The 16,873-nt window shown below is 40.5% G+C and overlaps 2 protein-coding genes across 9 annotated transcripts in view; one reads left to right on the plus strand and one right to left on the minus strand.

Moving 5' to 3' along the window:
• LOC102445688 (cyclic nucleotide-binding domain-containing protein 2-like) overlaps window positions 1–2,382 on the plus strand; it is a 44,028-nt gene extending 41,646 nt beyond the window's left edge. For all 5 annotated transcript variants that reach the window (XM_025189534.3, XM_075938724.2, XM_025189531.3 and 2 more), the window contains one exon: window positions 1,135–2,382. In XM_025189534.3, coding sequence (XP_025045319.2) covers window positions 1,135–1,308 — 174 coding nt within the window. In that variant the 3' untranslated portion in view covers window positions 1,309–2,382. The remainder of the gene's footprint in view (window positions 1–1,134) is intronic.
• On the minus strand, window positions 2,379–16,480 carry THUMPD3 (THUMP domain 3 tRNA guanosine methyltransferase). Of its 4 annotated transcripts, none has more exons than XM_006132814.5 (10): window positions 16,324–16,480; window positions 15,494–15,808; window positions 11,513–11,590; window positions 10,627–11,133; window positions 9,886–10,016; window positions 9,391–9,460; window positions 7,999–8,114; window positions 7,726–7,836; window positions 4,952–5,075; window positions 2,379–3,880 (listed from the first exon to the last, which is right to left on the minus strand). In XM_006132814.5, exons 2-10 carry the CDS (start codon window positions 15,749–15,751, stop codon window positions 3,749–3,751), a joined length of 1,527 nt encoding a protein of 508 aa, XP_006132876.3. In that variant the 5' UTR covers window positions 15,752–15,808; window positions 16,324–16,480; the 3' UTR covers window positions 2,379–3,748. The 4 variants fall into 4 exon arrangements, with proteins under 4 accessions (XP_006132876.3, XP_006132879.3, XP_006132877.3 ...); XM_006132817.5 differs by having other exon boundaries at window positions 16,348–16,432; XM_006132815.5 differs by having other exon boundaries at window positions 16,239–16,370.
• Between the last annotated feature and the right edge of the window lie 393 nt (window positions 16,481–16,873).

Raw genomic sequence — 16,873 nt, forward strand, 5'->3', positions numbered from 1 at the left:
CTTTTCATCTGCATATCTTGTACTGTTTGCGCAGTTGTACATGTGGAATATTTAGACATTAAAATCATGAATGCACTTAAAACAATCTGAGGGGAAAGAAAGAAGCAATTTAAAACATAGCATTAGTTACCTGATTTAATAGTCTTTGAATGAGCATAGTATTAAAGAAACAGCCAATTAACATGATCATAAACCACAAGTAAGATTTTCTCCTGGGGTGGAATCATCACCCCTCCCAATCATTTGGCCTCTTTATTCTGGGTTACAAAGCCCTACAAGTACTGTTTCTAGTTAGGGAAGCATTCCCCTGCCACAGGCACTGTGAGTCTGCGTAATGCTGCTTCCTGAGGACCCCCTTGTTGGTCTTGCTTGCTTAGAGGCCCACAGAGAAACTGGGGAATGCGATAATGTGGACAGGTTCTAGTTGCAGCTTAGGTTCCAGAGGGTGCAAAGGTGGCTTAAACCCACCATAACCTCCTATCTCATGAGCAGCAGAGCTGTGAATTCTGGGGGTCATACTGATACAGCACAGAATGCCACTACTCCTAGTCTTGATTTGTAAGCAACATTGCATGTAACAGTACATTTTTAAAAGTAGGGTGAAGATGGTCTTGTGCAAAATCAGCACTCTAGATGATTTTTGTTCATTAAAATAAATCCGAAGCATGGGGCACTGTGCAGGTTACATAATTACTGAATATTTTGTTTATATATTTGAAATTCAAATTTCTACATAATTTTCTTCTGTAGCACTAGCTCATGGCAAACATTCAGACTTGCTCTTGGTTGGCTCATTATATAACAAGTCCTTGTGGGCTGTTTTGGTTCTCTGATTGGATAAACTATAACTAAGACGACAAATTACTGTTAAAAATCTAACATGCAGATTGAAATATGTATGCATGGAATACTGTTTTTCATAAATGTTTTGACTTGTAAAGTTTGGCTTCTGACAATCAACCTTAAGTCAGTCTCATCTGATTTTTGTTGTTGACATGAGTGAATTCACATTACCTTTTTCATGGATTCATTTCCATTAAAATTAGTGTGCATTTTCATATACAAAGATAGAGAAGAGGTTTTCACCGTGCATTGTTCCTGAGAGATTTTGATTAGGGACTGTCTTTGCCACAGGAACGTTCCTATCCCAGTGAGGCAGAGCTGAAGGAACAGCTGCAGCAGGAGATACAATGGCAGATTTTTCGCAAAGCATCTTTAATGAACACAGTTCAACAGATTGAACTTAAACGCAAACTGCTTCAACATTCCTATATGAGTAATGAGCTTTACCCATGGTGGAAGAACTGACTTGTGCACAAATTTTTGCAACAGTAGAGCTATCAGTCCATACCCGCTTACGTGGCTAAAACATCTATCTCCAGACATGAAAGATGGCAGTGTTAAATCAGGGCTATAATGTCTTCACTTTTAGGATGGGCTACAGTAGCAAAAACATTAAGGGAAGTGTCTTCTCTCTGTGTGTTAATACCTAGTATTATAAAACTCTTTGCTTCATGATAATTACCTCTGTGATAGACATCTGTTTTATTATCTACCAATCTTCTACCCAACTGCTATCAAAAGTGAAGAAACATGAAGTTTTTTCTAGACAATTGGTACACACTGGATCAAAATGTCACAGCAGCCATTATCTATCAACTTCAATATAACTCACTGGATTAATTACACTGATTATTGCTGAAGGTAACAATAGCAGAGTTAGATTGTATGGTGTACCTTGTATAACAAGGCTATTATTATTTCCTGGAAAGAAACCAGGAAAGGCTTGAATATTTTCTGCTGGAGAAAACAGTGCATGAAAAATTTAGAATTTGCCATAGCATAGAAACAGAATATGATTTCAGATACTTAAAAATTGAATCTAATGTTGTGGAATTCTGTAGTTTGTATGAAAGAATAGGCTAATAACCTTGAAAAAACAGCCAAGAAGCTGCAACTATGAGTAGTGTTGGTGCCATTCTGGGTTTTACTTTAAAATACTCTGCCTTAATTAACCTTTACAATTGTACCTTACTACTTTTACTGTTAACTGATTGTTTTATATTTTAAAACTTGTCTAAATTATGCGTTAGTGTATGTAACTTGAATGCAGAAGTACATTTCTACTTCCAGGTAGTGTTTACTTAAAACAAATTGATTCACTGATATGGCAACTGTTTTTATAATTACTATTTAAAATATTGTAAAATGCCTGTTTTCTGACTTTGGACTCAAAGAAAATATCCTCCCTCACTTGATGGTTCAGTCTAGGAAAGGAGAGATAATTGCCATGTTACTGATTTTGTTTGAATCTTCTGTTTAAAAAAAATGTATCTTATACATTTTGCAATTAATAGGAAATAAAACAAAATACAAAATCTATATTAGAATTTTATTATATTCTGGTGAAATCAAAGTAAAAGGAACATCAAAACATCCACAAACTGTGACTGAATGTTACCTTGTCATGGTCACATGGGGGACAAAAGTGCTTGTAAGAACAAAAGAATTAGAGGGATTATTAGAATTGTAACACTGGTGATACTTTATTTCCTGTATGAAGAATTTTATTCAGTAGGTATTAAAGGCTGAATGAAAGTCTACTACTGATTGATAAATGAACACAGAAAAATCCTAAAGAACCCAACTCTCATCCAAAACATCTAGAACTTTAATATTTACTGTTCTACCCTTATGCATTTTCAAGAGTGAATGATGGCATTAAGATGATGGTTAACAAACTGGTAACTTTATCATTTTCACCATGGTAAAGAGGGATGACAGACTTTAGAATTTATTTATACATTCACAGTAGGGACAAGATCACTTTTAAAGCTTAAATTCTATTGACACATGCCAATTGTGGTGGCACACCTAAAGCATCTTCTAGTCAGTCAGTTGAATTCAGATGCATCTCAGCCATCCTATCCTAGTCTAAATCTGTTTACCCCAGAAATATGCAGTAGTATATGAAGACTGGAACAGCAACAGTAGATTCTCTCTTTTTTTTTTTTAAACACACACACACTTTCCTAAGGCCCTTTTTACATTTCTCCACCTCACCTACAGCAGTGATGCATAATATTACGTAAACATTTACTGAATTAGCACTTAGTTGAGGTAGCAGGTGAGAACAGAGGCAGCAGTAACAGAGTACTGTACTGCAGAGAAGATGGAATTTCTAGCAAAACAAAGGTACTACTTTGTTAGTTTTCTTATATTTTGGCAATATTATAAACTAAACAAACAAAAAGGAGATATCTCCCCATAGGAAAAAATCTTTCCAGAAAGAAACACTATTCCTATTAAAAAAAAAAAAAAAAAAAAAAAAAAGCCCTCAAACTAAAGACAGTTGAGAAGACAGTCTTCAGTAGTCTTATACGTCAGCAGTTTAAAACCGTCTTACAATTTCTATAGTTTTGAAAAGTTACCCTGCATATTCTCTTGTGAACATGAAAACACATATACATTTAAGTGGAAAACACCACAGCCATAAGTAAAACAAATTCATATGCACAGGAAAGCACTGGTATTTGTTGGTGGATCTGCGTCTTTTTTTCTACTTAGTTTCAAATAAAGTTCCCGAGTATGTAAGGAGACAAATGACACTGAATCAGTATTATCTTAACAGAATGTGTGTGCACGTTTTAAGCACATTTCTTTCTCTACTAGATCTTAGGAATTGGCAGTCCTAAGGCATTACACATTGGCAAGTGGCTGCTGCTTGGTATGTTCACTGGCAGGGGGATTACCAGTATGATCTTTTCTCTCCTGCTTTTTCCAAGGTACGTTTCAGAAGATAAACTGCAGCATGAAGTCCCCCTATATTCACCCACAGTGTATGACCCTTTTGCCATAAGTGTCCCATTTTTGACAAGGCCTACAATGCAAGAAAAAAATGAAAATTAGTATTCGTGGAACTGGTTCCGAAATATATGAATAAGGTTGCCTAATTCCACTTATGAGCCTCTATTCAAAGACTACCTTTTGCCAAATTTAATCATTCAAAGCTGAAATTTTCCAGGCAGTTTCATTCTGTCTTAAGAGATTTAAAAAGAAAAAACTTTATCTGGCATTTCAAAGAATAAGGTAGGGAGAAAGTGTAATTCTCATACTTTCTACTTTAAGTGCCTGATTCTGCTACCTTAATGTTCTTATTGTCATTTTGTTTGTAAGTTTATTACACTGAGAATACACAGACTGATCCTTCACTTTTGGAATTTACAGGTCAAACACCTGTATAAGTAGTTTCACTTAAACTGCTTTTCTGACTTACTCAAAACTGAATACTGTGTCATATGTTATATTTTTGCAATTTACTTCACCCATTAAGCTTCAGTGTCCTTAAAGTCAATCTTCCTCGGCTTTTTGAATGGAAGGAATTAAGGACAAATATATGAAGAGAATCAGTTAGTTTTGGAATTGGGATGGTTTTTTTTTAAGAGAGATGAGAAGTGTTGGGGTATATTTTTTAAGTGTGTCTAAAGATGTTTCAGTTATGTGTGGAGTTTTATTCCTAGAAATTTGAAAAACGCAATAGCGAAAAAGTAGTAAAATGTGAAAGGCAAACTTCTCTAAATTTGTAGTAATGATTCAGATTTGACCGGGGTGACATAATACATCAGTAGTTCTATACACAATACACTGTCAGAAGCATGAATTTTACATGTTAGTTTATTAAGTTCACCTTTGTAATTTAGGTCTAATCACTTCTAATACTGAAACAGCAGAAATCTATTCCTTAGAAAGGGACGTGAATCTAAGATAACTTTACTGCAGAAGAGAATCTAGCATCTAGTTTAGAAAGAACATTTTAAATTTGCATGTCAGTTAATTTTGAACACAGTTTTAGGCCTTAAGCTTATATTGACTTTTCTCTGTCACTGTGGGTGTTTATAAGAATAAATAAAAATAAAAAAGAATCGCCAAAGAACAATCTGTGATTCTATACCTTGGCAAAACATTTCCTGTCTTGGGTAAGTAGTACTGCTCTGCCTGTCCCAGGTCGGCAGATGCGACTCATCTCCATAAGACAGGCTGGATAGAGATCCCAGTTCTTCTTCTTCGATCCTATCCTAGAATTAAAAATATAGACTTGTTTAGTGAATGTGTGTTTGTAGAGCAGTTGAAGACTAACTGAAAATGAACTAAACTTGCAGCACCTTAGAGACTAACAAAACATGTAGATGGTATCATGAATTGTCATGTGCACAACCCACTTCAGATGAATGAGTTAAAGGTTCAGTCTTTCAATAAATAGTGGGGGGGGGGGGGGAGAGAATAGTCAATGTCTATGCTAAATGAAGCTGATAGCCGAGTAAAGCATCTATTGAAAGCTTCTACTTTGCTGATTTCTGTTAATGCTATTCATATGCATTATCATTTTTGCACTTGAAGTTATGAGTATTGGCTGTGCACGTGTATTTAAAATGCTTGCTTCTGGGAGATAACAGGAGGCTTGGCCAATCATTGTGAAAGGGTTGCTAGTCAAGTGAGTAGCAGTACTTCATTAACAATGTAGGTCAGGTGGTGCTAATCCACATCTGATGAGCTTTTCTATAAACATTCAGACCAGCATGTAAGTAATGGCTACTGCCTAAAGAAGGCAAGTCCTGCATGGACAGTTGACTTACTCATACGACAAATTCCATCTTTGGACATAATTTAACACAGCAAGAACAACAGGATTCCCTCCACACGGACAAGGGTATAAAGAGGGCCCTGAAAGCTCCTCCATTTTGTCTTCAATCCAGCTAATCAATGAACTAAAGCCTGAAAGGACTGCTGACCCATATTAACTAGGTATAGGCAGTCCCCGGGTTACGTACAAGATAGGGACTGTAGGTCTGTTCTTAAGTTGAATCTGTATGTAAGTCAGAACTGGCGTCCAGATTCAGCCGCTGCTGAAACTGACCAGCAGCTGACTACAGGAAGCCCGAGGCAGAGTTGCTCTGCCCCGGGCTTCCTGGAATCAGCCGCTGATCAGTTTCACCAGGCTGAATCTGGACGCCAGTTCCGACTTACATACAGATTCAACTTAAGAACCCCAGGCGTCCCCAAGTTCGCTGCTGCTGAAACTGATCAGCGGCTGATTCCAGGAAGCCCGGGGCAGAGCAACTCTGCCTCGGGCTTCCTGTAGTCAGCGCTGGTCAGTTTCAGCAGCGGCTGACTTGGGGACGCCTGGGGCAGAGCAGCTGGGGTGCTGCCGGGTTGGTCCAGTAGCGCCCAGAGCGGCGCTGGGGGACCAACCGGCAGCGCCCCAGCTGCTCCACCACAGGTGTCCGGAGAAAAGCCTGGTCTGCTGGGGGGGAGGGGGAGGGATGTACTAGCTCCCCCCCCCCCCCCAGCAGACCAGGGAGACGTGGGCAGCGGACCGAGACGCACTGCGGTCCCGCCGCCCGGGTCCTCCGCGGCTTTGCTCCACATCTTCTGGTCTTCAGCAGACCAGGGAGACGCGGAGCAAAGCCTCTGGAGACGCCGGCAGCAGGACAGCCGCGGCGCGTCTGGGCTGTCCCGCTGCCCGCGTGCTCCGCGGCTTTGCTCCCCGTCTCCCTGGTCTGCTGGTCTACCGGCGTCCTCAGAGGCTTTGCTCCCCGTCTCCCTGGTCTGCTGGTCTCCAGCAGACCAGGGAGACGCAGAGCAAACCCCATTCGTAACTGCGGATCCGACATAAGTCGGATCCACGTAACTCGGGGACTGCCTGTACATGAATGGGTAACCAGTTACACGGTAAGCATCACTCTTAGTGGGTGATGCTTACTGGATAATGGTTAACTTTACCTGGGGGTCCACAAGCCCATACAGCTGTTGGCTCCCAGCCTCCTGGTGGGGTGGGAGAGGGAGAGAAGTGGGGCTGTAGTCTGGGAGTTGGCAGACTCACACTGGGTGGCGCTGTGGGTTGGAGCATCCCCTGCCCATGTGGGCCATTCCAACTCACCTGTTTAGTTAGTTATCTGGTTAAACTTCAAGTTTAACCAGTTAGTTAAACGGGATTTTATCCCTAATCCTAACAGAGAATGTAGTCTAAAGACTTATTTTAGGACAGCAGTTTCTTCCATCTCTACAACAAGCCTGCACCAAGAACTTTGCAATTGGTGTATGTGTTTGATTCCTTTAATAATTTTACTCACCCTTTTTTTCTGTTAATAAACCTTTTGATTTTAGATTCTAAAGGATTACCACGGCATGGTCTTTTGGGTAACATACAAGGTATATTTAACCTGGAAATGTGCTGTTCCTTTGGGATTGGAAGAACCTGTTCTATTTTGGTGAAATGGGTTTTCATAATTTCTCATCTGTGTAAGGAGTGGTACTGGTGGTGGCACAGGAAAGCTGAAGTGTCTATGGGGATTGTTTCTATGACTTCTTGCTAACCAGTGTGGCAAACAGAAGTGCTCTCTGACTGGTTTGGCATGCCTTATAGTGGAGGATCCCAGCCTTGGGTTGTAAGTAGCTGTCTTTAAGCAATTTTCCCTGATTTCACTTTTCAGCAGTGCCCCCCAGAAACCTGTATGACACTTGAATTACACATTTTATACCATGTTTCAAACTAGAGTGAATTTTCAGAATTTGTGAAGCACTTGGAAGTTGTTGAAGGCTACAAAAGTACTAACAACAATTATAGAAGAGTAGAAGAGGCCCTGAAAATTCTAGAAGAATTGCTGTCACGTGGTTCACTCAAATATAGTAACCTAAAAAACTGTATTTAAAAATGATGACTTGCACCTCTTTCCAAATGGCATGTCTGTTACAATAACATCCACAGAGCTGGTCCTCAAGGGGAGATTGCATATATCCCACTGAATGGCATCTATCGGCATGCCCCAGGAAGTGCCACTGTGAATAAAGGCATTCATATCAGGCATGATTTATTACTTCAAAAAGGCTTTAAAAAAATCTCAAACACAAATATATTAAAAACAAAATTAAACAAATCCATGAGAGAGGAATTTCTTTACGTAAACAGCTGAGCCAAAAATCTATGTACACTTCTCTTACCTTTCTTTATTCTGATTTTTCTTTAATAAAGAACAGATGTTATTTGCTGCTCTCTTCATAGCCTGTGGGTTGTTATCACCTGCAATATGATAACAGGTAGGCCACTCAGTAGCCCCCTGAAAATGGAAGAAATTATGATAAAATCTAGTATGCTGAAGTGGTGAATTAAAATGAGGCAAATAGTTTATGTACCTGTAAATGACAGAATAAAGCAATAACACTTTCAGATTCAATAATCCTTGCAATATATCTATTTCATATATCATGCATCTTTAATGACCTGACAATACTCTAGGATTTAGTTATTTACTTCTGCAGCTTGTATGAGGAAGGGCAAAAGCCACTAAAGAAAAAATATATTTGTAGCTGTTTGCAGAAGCTTATTGGATAGTGGAGTAGTAATGCGACTAGTTGTCCCCACCTCCCTGTCCCTCTATCAGAGAGAGGCAGCAAGAGGGGGAACAGGGGTCAGTGGCTCGGGGGAGCTGCTTAAAAGCCACTTCCCCCCAGCCCCTTCTCTGCCAGGGGCAGGGGAGGTAGAGGGCACTGCAGGAAACAGTGCGTGCGGGGACTTAAGTAGTCTTGGTTCATGCCACTTCTATTGTGATTCTGCTTTTGAAATGTACAAGAGCTCCTGCAGGGGTCTTGTATCAGAGGGGTAGCCGTGTTAGTCTGAATCTGCAAAAGCGACGAGGAGTCCTGTGGCACCTTATAGACTAACTGAAGTGTAGGAGCATAAGCTTTCGTGGGCAAAGACCCACTTCGTCAGACGCAGGGGTCTTGTACATTTCAAAGGCTCAGGCACCACAGGGAGTGCGGGGCCAGCAGGGGAGTTGGGCCTGTGCTCACTGAAGGACAGGCCTGGTCTTACCATGAGACAAACTGAGGTGGCCGCCTCAGGTGCCAGACTGTGGGAAGGGCGCCACTAGGACCCAGAGTGTAGAAAGTTGTGTCCGCTGCTGGTGCATATGTATTTTCTCTGCTCTAGATGCACAGAGATGGTGGAGGGCTGCGTTGAAGGAAAGAGGGCACAAGAGACATAACAGGCACGCAGGAAAAAAGGGGCCATGAGGGCATCACTTGAGCTCCCCACCTCAGGTGCCAAAATGTTGTGGATAGGCCCTGCTACAGGGCTTCCACTTTTGAACTCTTGCTACAGTTCAAAGGCAGAGGCGCCCTTATAGGCTAATCGACTATTCTGAAGTCCCATCGACTATTCAATGAGTTATTTAATCTAAATTTAAGATCGCTACTCCATTTGGCTGCTTCAGTAGCTGAATATCAGTAAGCTATCCAGCATTTATTTGATTCATTTAAAATATGTACAGGATTCAGTCATGCATACTATTAAGCTGCCATTATTCAAGGCCCTTTCCTGACAAAAAGGATTACCTCTATTGGTATAGCCCCTGTTCCACTCATTGGATCAATTATTATGTCAGTTGGTTGAGGATTGCAGAGCCTGAAGAATGGAAAAAACTCTATTAAGAGAAAATCCTAACAGATGCAAAAGTTTCTACTATCAAGGTAAATTGGAGAACTACTTAAATTCTTCAAATTATATTATTCCCACCAAGTAAGGAAATGTTAGTAACCATTTGGAAACAATGTTTAGTTAACTTTAAATACAGTGACATGATAAAGTATTGTGAAAGATGCTATTAGCAAATTGTTATGAGCACAAGCTATGGCCAAAACATAAGTTTTTCCCCTTTGCTACAAATTATAGTGATTATCAATCATTTTAAAATGTACAAGATACTTGTTTGACCTCTTAGTTTATTTATAATGATTGTAAAAGGGCTTTTCAGAAAAGAACCAAGAAGCTTAGTTTCTAGAACAAAATTATATGGGAATGAAAAATTATGCACAACTTATTGCACTGACCTGAGCATGCCATAAGCAAGTGTGGATCGAAGAGTTGTAGGTCCAAAATGTGTAATATTTCTTCTGTGAAGACTCTCTTCAGTTAATGCAATGCCCACCACTATTTCATTATTGTTAATGTTCAAGAGGACCTAGGATAAAGTTTGAACTATAATGTAGGTTTATTATGTAGAAATATTAAATAGTGTACTTATTTACACTATGCTTTATTTTTACAGGATTCTTTACCAGTAGTAAGAATGTTTATGAAGAGTTTTGAGATCCTGGCAGAAAAGTGCTATGTAAGTGTTCAAATTCATTACAGGTGAAACCTCTCTAAAGCTGAACTCTCTGGTCTGGCAACGTCCGTGGTCCAGGAGGACCACGCATGTTCCTAGACCAGAAAGCCCTGGTGGCAGGAGGGCTAGTAGCCAGCCTCCTTACACTATGAAATTTATTTTCTCTGTGCAGGTATTTATAAATTGTGGGCAAGGAAGATGCATTATGGTGTCAATTAAAAGAGATTACAAAATACATATAAGCCCCATAAACGTGAAAAGTCAGAGAAATTAAGTTAAACTTGATTTCTTAGAGAAAAATTGTCTTTCATTCTACTATGAAACAACTTTTTCTCTTGGAGCAATAGTGTCATAAAAAATATTAGCTTAAGCAAAGATACATGAAAGCTATGAAGTAAAGCAGCAACTCATCTGTGGGTATAAATATATGTGGATATTTTTGAAAAATACTGGTGCATTGTACCTCCACATCAAAGTTGGTCATGTCAGCCTTCCACTGGAAGTAATCTTGCACAGCTCCACCAAAGTCTCTTGCTGCATCATTTGATGTAAAACTATGTTTGTCACCAACTCTATTGCATGTAACACGGAATTTCAGCACCTGCTTTTCTTCACCTTTCTTGCAGTCGCCAACTGTGTCTTCGTTTCCAGTTATATTCAGGAATTCATCTTTTCCATCTAATTGGTCACCTGCTAGGATCATTTCCTCTGTCTTTTCTGTATTCTGTTCAACAGATTTCAAGCCTGGGGTATTTTGTGCGTGGTCAAGAAACTCTTCATCAGCATCTTTTTCATCTGCTCTGTCCTTTCTTCCATTATCATTCAGCTTTTCCTTGCTTGCACTACTCTGATTTTGTTTTTTATATTTTGTCTTTCTTTTCTTTAGGTTGGTATTTAACTTCCATACTGTCAAAGGGTCACTCCAAGGCAGTTTTTTAGCCAGGTCCTCCAAATCTTTTAGAGCATCTTCCTACAAAAGATCACAGTATAACCAGAATATTCAATGATATATGTTGCAACTTTAATTATTTAAAGAACTACCCAGAGTCAGTTTTGATAATGCACCGCACTCTGACCTGCAACACATCCTTGACTCTGCTTGAGCAAAATATGCAATTGTGCTAGACTGTCCAATGATTCTTTCACTTGAACACTTAAGAGGAATTGGACAAGTATACAGCACACAAACAATCCTAGCCACAAGACTAAATAATTCTAAATCTACTCTTAAGTTTAGAAAAATCCTCATTCAGAAATTTCCTTATGAGGAAGCCAATGTTTATTTTTTTATTTTCATTTATTTAAAAAAAAGTCATATCTATCTGAAGATTTGGCAACAGATATCTTACCTTAGTTTCTTTAAATTGATATTCTGTAAACTCCTGAACAACAACAAATAAATTATCCACTGATCTTAAACGATGAACCTAAAATAAATTACAAAGAATGGTAATGTTACTAGCCAGACGTAAATGTCTGTAATTCAAGTTTAGTCTGATTACATCTAGACTTAAGGTACAGCACTGAAACCATTTTTAGGCTGACTATTTGATGCTTTATTTTGTAAAAATATGTCTAGTTTCTGTAATGCCTTTGCTACTACTGTCTGGCTACGTCTACACTGGCATGATTTTCCGGAAATGCTTTTAACGGAAAAGGTTTTCCGTTAAAAGTATTTCCAGAAAAGCGCGTCTAGATTGGCAGGACGCTTTTCTGGAAAAGCATTTTTTCTGGAAAAGCGTCCATGGCCAATCTAAACGCGCTTTTCCGCAAAAAAGCCCCAATCGTCATTTTCGCGATCGAGGCTTTTTTGCGGAAAACACTACTGTGCTGTCTACACTGGCCCTTTTCCGGAACAGGTTTCCGGAAAAAGACTTTTGCCCGAACGGGAGCAGCATAGTTTTTCCAGAAAAGCACTGATGATTTTACATTAGATCGTCAGTGCTCTTCCGGAAATTCAAGCGGCCAGTGTAGACAGCTGGCAAGTTTTTCCGGAAAAGCGGCTGATTTTCCGTAATAACTTGCCAGTGTAGACACAGCCTCTGTGTACAAATACCTCTTCTTCAATATGACATATGATAATCACAAAGACCTAATGTAGAACAGAGAGAAAAACTCATCTTGTTTCAAATTATTTGCTTCTGAGTTAATCCATTGTTGCAGCAGAGAAAAATCTGAATTTAGTTCTTGAAATGTAAGTAAAGATTTTAAATAATGTGTATTCAGATTCTCTCTCTCTCTCTACAACGTAAGACCAAAGGTCCATCTAGCCCAGTATCCTGTCTGCCCATAGTGACCCATACCAGATGCCCCGGAGAGGGAGGATCGCAACAGGTAATCCTCACTCTGTCACCTACCTCCAGAGAAACACAGGCTAGTGACACCATTCCTACCAATCCTGGCTAATAGCCATTGATGGACCTAATCTCCATCAATCTATCCAGCTCTTTTTTGAACCTGTTAAAGTTCTAGCCTTCACCACATCCTCTGGTAAGGTGTTCTACAGGTTGACTGTGCGCTGAGTGAAGAAAAAAACTTCCTTTTGTTTGCTTTAAACTTGATGCCTATTAATTTCATTTGGTGACCCCTAGTTTTTTTATTGTGGGAATAAGTAAATAACTTTTCCTTATTCAGTTTTTCCATACCAGTCATTTTATACACCTCTATCATATCTCCCCTTAGTCTCCTCTTTACTAAGCTGAAAAGTCAAAGTCTTTTTAATCTCCCTTCATTTGGGACCCGTTCCAAACCCCTGATAATTTTTGTTGCCTTTTTCTGAACCTTTTCCGAACCTTTTCCAATGCCAATATATCTTTTTGAGATAAGGTGACTGCATCTTTATGCAGTATTCAAGATGTGGGTGTACCATGGTTTTATATAGAGGCAATAAGATATTTTCTGTCTTATTCTCTATCCATTTTTTAATGACTCCTAACATTATTTGCTTTTTTCACTGCTGCTGCACACTGAGTGGATGTTTTCAAAGAACTATCCACAATGACTCCAAGATCTTTCTCTTAAGTAGTTGTAGCCAAATTAGCCCCCCTCATATTGTATGTATAGTTGGGATTATTTTTTCCCATTACTTTACATTTATTAACATTACATTTCATTTGCCATTTTGTTGCCCAATCACTTAGTTTGGTGAGATCTTTTTGAAGCTCTTCACAGTCTATTTTAGTCTTACCTATCTTGAGCAGTTTGGTATCATCTGCAAATTTTGCCACCTCACTGTTTACCCCTTTCCCTAGATCATTTATAAATAAGCTGAATAGGATTGCTCCCAGGACAGACCCTTGAGGGACCCCACTAGTTACCTCTTTCCACCCTGAAAACTTACCATTTATTCCTACTCTTTGTTTCCTGTCTTTTAACCAGTTATCAATCCACAAATGGACCTTCACTCTTATCCCATGACAACTTACTTTACTTAAGAGCCTTTGGTGAGGGACCTCGTCAAAGGCTTTCTGGAAATCTAAGTATACTATAGCCACTGGATCCCCCTTGTCCACGTTTGCTGACCCCCTCAGAGAACTCTAGCAGATTAGTAAGGCATGATTTCCCTTCACAGAAACCATGCTGACTTTCCCCCAACAAATTATATTCATCCATGTGTCTGACAATTGTATTCTTTGCTATAGTTTCAACTAATTTGCCCGGTACTGACGTTAGACTTACTAGTCGGTAATTGCCAGGATCACCTTTAGAGCCCGTTTTAAATATTGGTGTCACGTTAGCTATCTTCCTTTCATTAGGTATGAAACCAGATTTAAAAGATAGGTTACAAACCACAGTTAATAGTTCTGCAATTTCCCATTTGAGTTCTTTCAGAACTCTTGGGTGAATGCCATCTGGTCTCGGTAACTTGTTACTGTTAAGTTTATCAATTTGTTCCAAAACCTCCTCTAATGTCACAGATTGAAGTGTCAAGTCCTCAGATTTTCACCTACAAAGGACGGGTCAGGTTTGGGAATCTCCCTAACATCCTCAGCCATGAAGACCGAAGCAAAGAATTCATTTAGTTTCTCTGCAATTACTTTATTGTCTTTGAGTTCTCCTTTAGCATCTTGATCATCCAAGGGCCCCACTGGTTGTTTAGCTGGCTTCCTACTTCTTATGTACTTAAAAACATTTTACTATTTTTTTTTGAGTTTTTGGCTAGCTGTTCTTCAGACTTCTTTTTGGCTTTTCTTATTATATTTTTACACTTAATTTGACAAAGTTTATGGTCCTTTTTATTTTCCTCACAAGGATTTGACTTCCACTGTTTAAAAGATATATTTGTATCTGTCTCTGCTTCTTTTACCTTGTTATTAAGCCACGGTGGCACTTATTTGGTTCTCTTACTGTGTTTTTTAATTTTGGGTATACATTTAAGTTGGGCGTCTTTTATGGTGTCTTTGAAAAGTTTGCATGCAGCTTGTGGAGATTTTACTTTTGTCACTCTACCTTTCTGTTTACCTAACTTCCTCATTTTTGTGTAGTTCCCCTTTCTGAAATTAAATGCCATAATGTTGAGCTGCTGAGGTTTTTTTCCTACCACAGGGATGTTGCATCCCATCCTGAGATGACGTGTACCCAGTCAATATGGGGATAGTTGAAATCCCCCACTATTATTGAGTTTTTAAATTTGATCTCCCTCAGCATTTCATAGTCACTATCACTGTCCTGAAAAAGTGGTCGATAATCCTTACTGCTATATTCTTACTATTGGAGCATGGAATTACTATCCATAGAGATTCTATGGAACATTTTGGGTCCAGAGAGATAGAGGAGGCACTTACAAATTACTACTAGAATATTTTGTATATAGTAGAGTATTATGTAAGTTTGTTTGTGTGTATACATATATAGGTAGATTTTAATACTAGAATATATTGTTTATAAGAGACTGGAATATAATTATTTTTATTTGTAAAAATTATTTCTATGTTTAGTCACAATGGTGAAAAGAAAGAATAGGGTTTCTATGACTTTTTTAAAATGATAGTTCAAGATGTATAAATTCCAGTTTAACAGCAGTCATAGTCAAATACAGATGGGGCTGCATTTCAGCTGTTAGTTAAATATTTGCAGAATATACAATTAGTAAAATCTTTCAACATATAAAAAGCATTATTTATCATTAATTTAAGATGATGATAACATTAGAAATGAACCCAATGTTTAGCATTCATAATATTCAATTCATATACAGAAAATCACTAACTGATCATTTAAATTTGTACATCAAAGGGAGAAAACAAGGCCCAGGACAAATAGGGGGAAAAAAAGGAATACCAATAAATTCCTAACCTAGATAAGTTACCCAAGGAACAAAATATGCAAACCTGTGAAAGTTTCTCTACTGAAATTTCAAAATAGATTTTTCCTCGGTCCTTGCTTATTCTGGACTGTGATCCTAATTTCTCTTTCACTTCATCTGCTGCTGTGAACTCAAAACCAGTTGGTACAGTAGCTCCAATAGTGACCACGGTATCTTTCAGGCTTGAATGGAGATCACTGTCTGTGTTTTCAGTTAAAGGTTTATGTGTATCATCGAGGTGCACGTCTGCTAAGGTGTCAGAAGCCTCTTCAATATCTGACATTTTGACAGCACTTCAGACCCCAGCGCGACTCTATTATATACAGTGGCAGTAGCACTCCTGCAAAGACAAAAACGGCCTAAGCATGGCACGTACGAGCCAACCCTTCAGTGCGTCTCCTCTGAGCGAGGAGGGACTGAATAAGCATCAGTCTGGATTAAACAAGGAGTTTGAGCCTGGCCTAAGCGAAGGTCTTCCCCTACCCACGGCCAGCGCTCGCTGAGGCAGCTGGGGGAGAGGGCGGGAGGGGGAAGGGTCTCCCCGCCACCGTGCCCCCGCTCCACCGGGCTACGTGGGGAGCGAGCGGCACGCGCCTCCTCCGTTCCGCGCGCGGCCTGGCGGGTGGCCCCTGGGGATAAGCTCGCGAGGCGGCTCCTCGCGAAGACTTCACCTCCGAGACTAGGGCGGACGCGATTCACCGAGGCCCCCCCGCTGCTGCCCGCTGGTGGCTTCCCCACCCGGGCTCCTTACGTTCCCTGCGGCCGCTCACCCCCCCAACCCGCTCCTCGGGGCGCAGCGTTCTCGGGCTGTCCCAATGCTGTGGGGAGCAGGGACAAAGACCGTCTGTTAGTTACCGGCGGCAACGGCCAAGAACGCACAGCGCGTGAGGGGCGCCGGCAACGCTACTTCCGGTCCGTGGAGGTCAATCGCTACCAAGCACTTCCGGGGCTGTCCCTCCTTCCGGCGTGCGACCGGGGGGGGGGGGGGTCGCTTCCCCCTCCGAGATCCGGGCCGGGCCCCGCCCAGTGCCAGGGCGTGCGGCTTCCTCGCGTTGCTGGGTTACGTTGAGGCCGTGCCTAGAAAGCTGGGTCCGGTTGGTGCGTCTTGCAGACAGGCTCTATCTTGCCGCCTCGTCTGCCCCGTGCACTGGGCGTAGCTACAGCTACACTGCACCCGCCGCTGGGCCGCGACTCACATTTGACTGAAGCCCCTGATTGCATCCAGGGATGTGGAAAGTTAACGGGTGAGCGTCACCCGGTTCACGGCTGGGGGCTGGAGCAGCTCCTCGCCTGCCGGCCGCTCCAGCCCGGCCAGAGTCGCTCCTGTCCACAGAGGGCGTGGGAGCACAAGCTGCAGGCTGGGACTGTAGATAGTTTCTATCTTTTCAAATATATTGATTTGTTA

Source organism: Pelodiscus sinensis, chromosome 11 (genome assembly GCF_052426305.1).
Source record: "Pelodiscus sinensis isolate ZL-2025 chromosome 11, ASM5242630v1, whole genome shotgun sequence".
Lineage (NCBI taxonomy): Eukaryota > Metazoa > Chordata > Testudines > Trionychidae > Pelodiscus > Pelodiscus sinensis.

Excerpts from the sequence above, each read along its gene's own strand:
- THUMPD3 (XM_006132814.5), bottom strand. The coding sequence starts at position 15,751 with ATGTCAGATATTGAAGAGGCTTCTGACACCTTAGCAGACGTGCACCTC. Across the intron at positions 9,461-9,885 it reads CTTGCTTATGGCATGCTCAG|GCTCTGCAATCCTCAACCAA; the intron begins GTCAGTGCAATA and ends TCCATTCTTCAG. Across the intron at positions 7,837-7,998 it reads AAAAATCAGAATAAAGAAAG|TGGCACTTCCTGGGGCATGC; the intron begins GTAAGAGAAGTG and ends CTTTATTCACAG.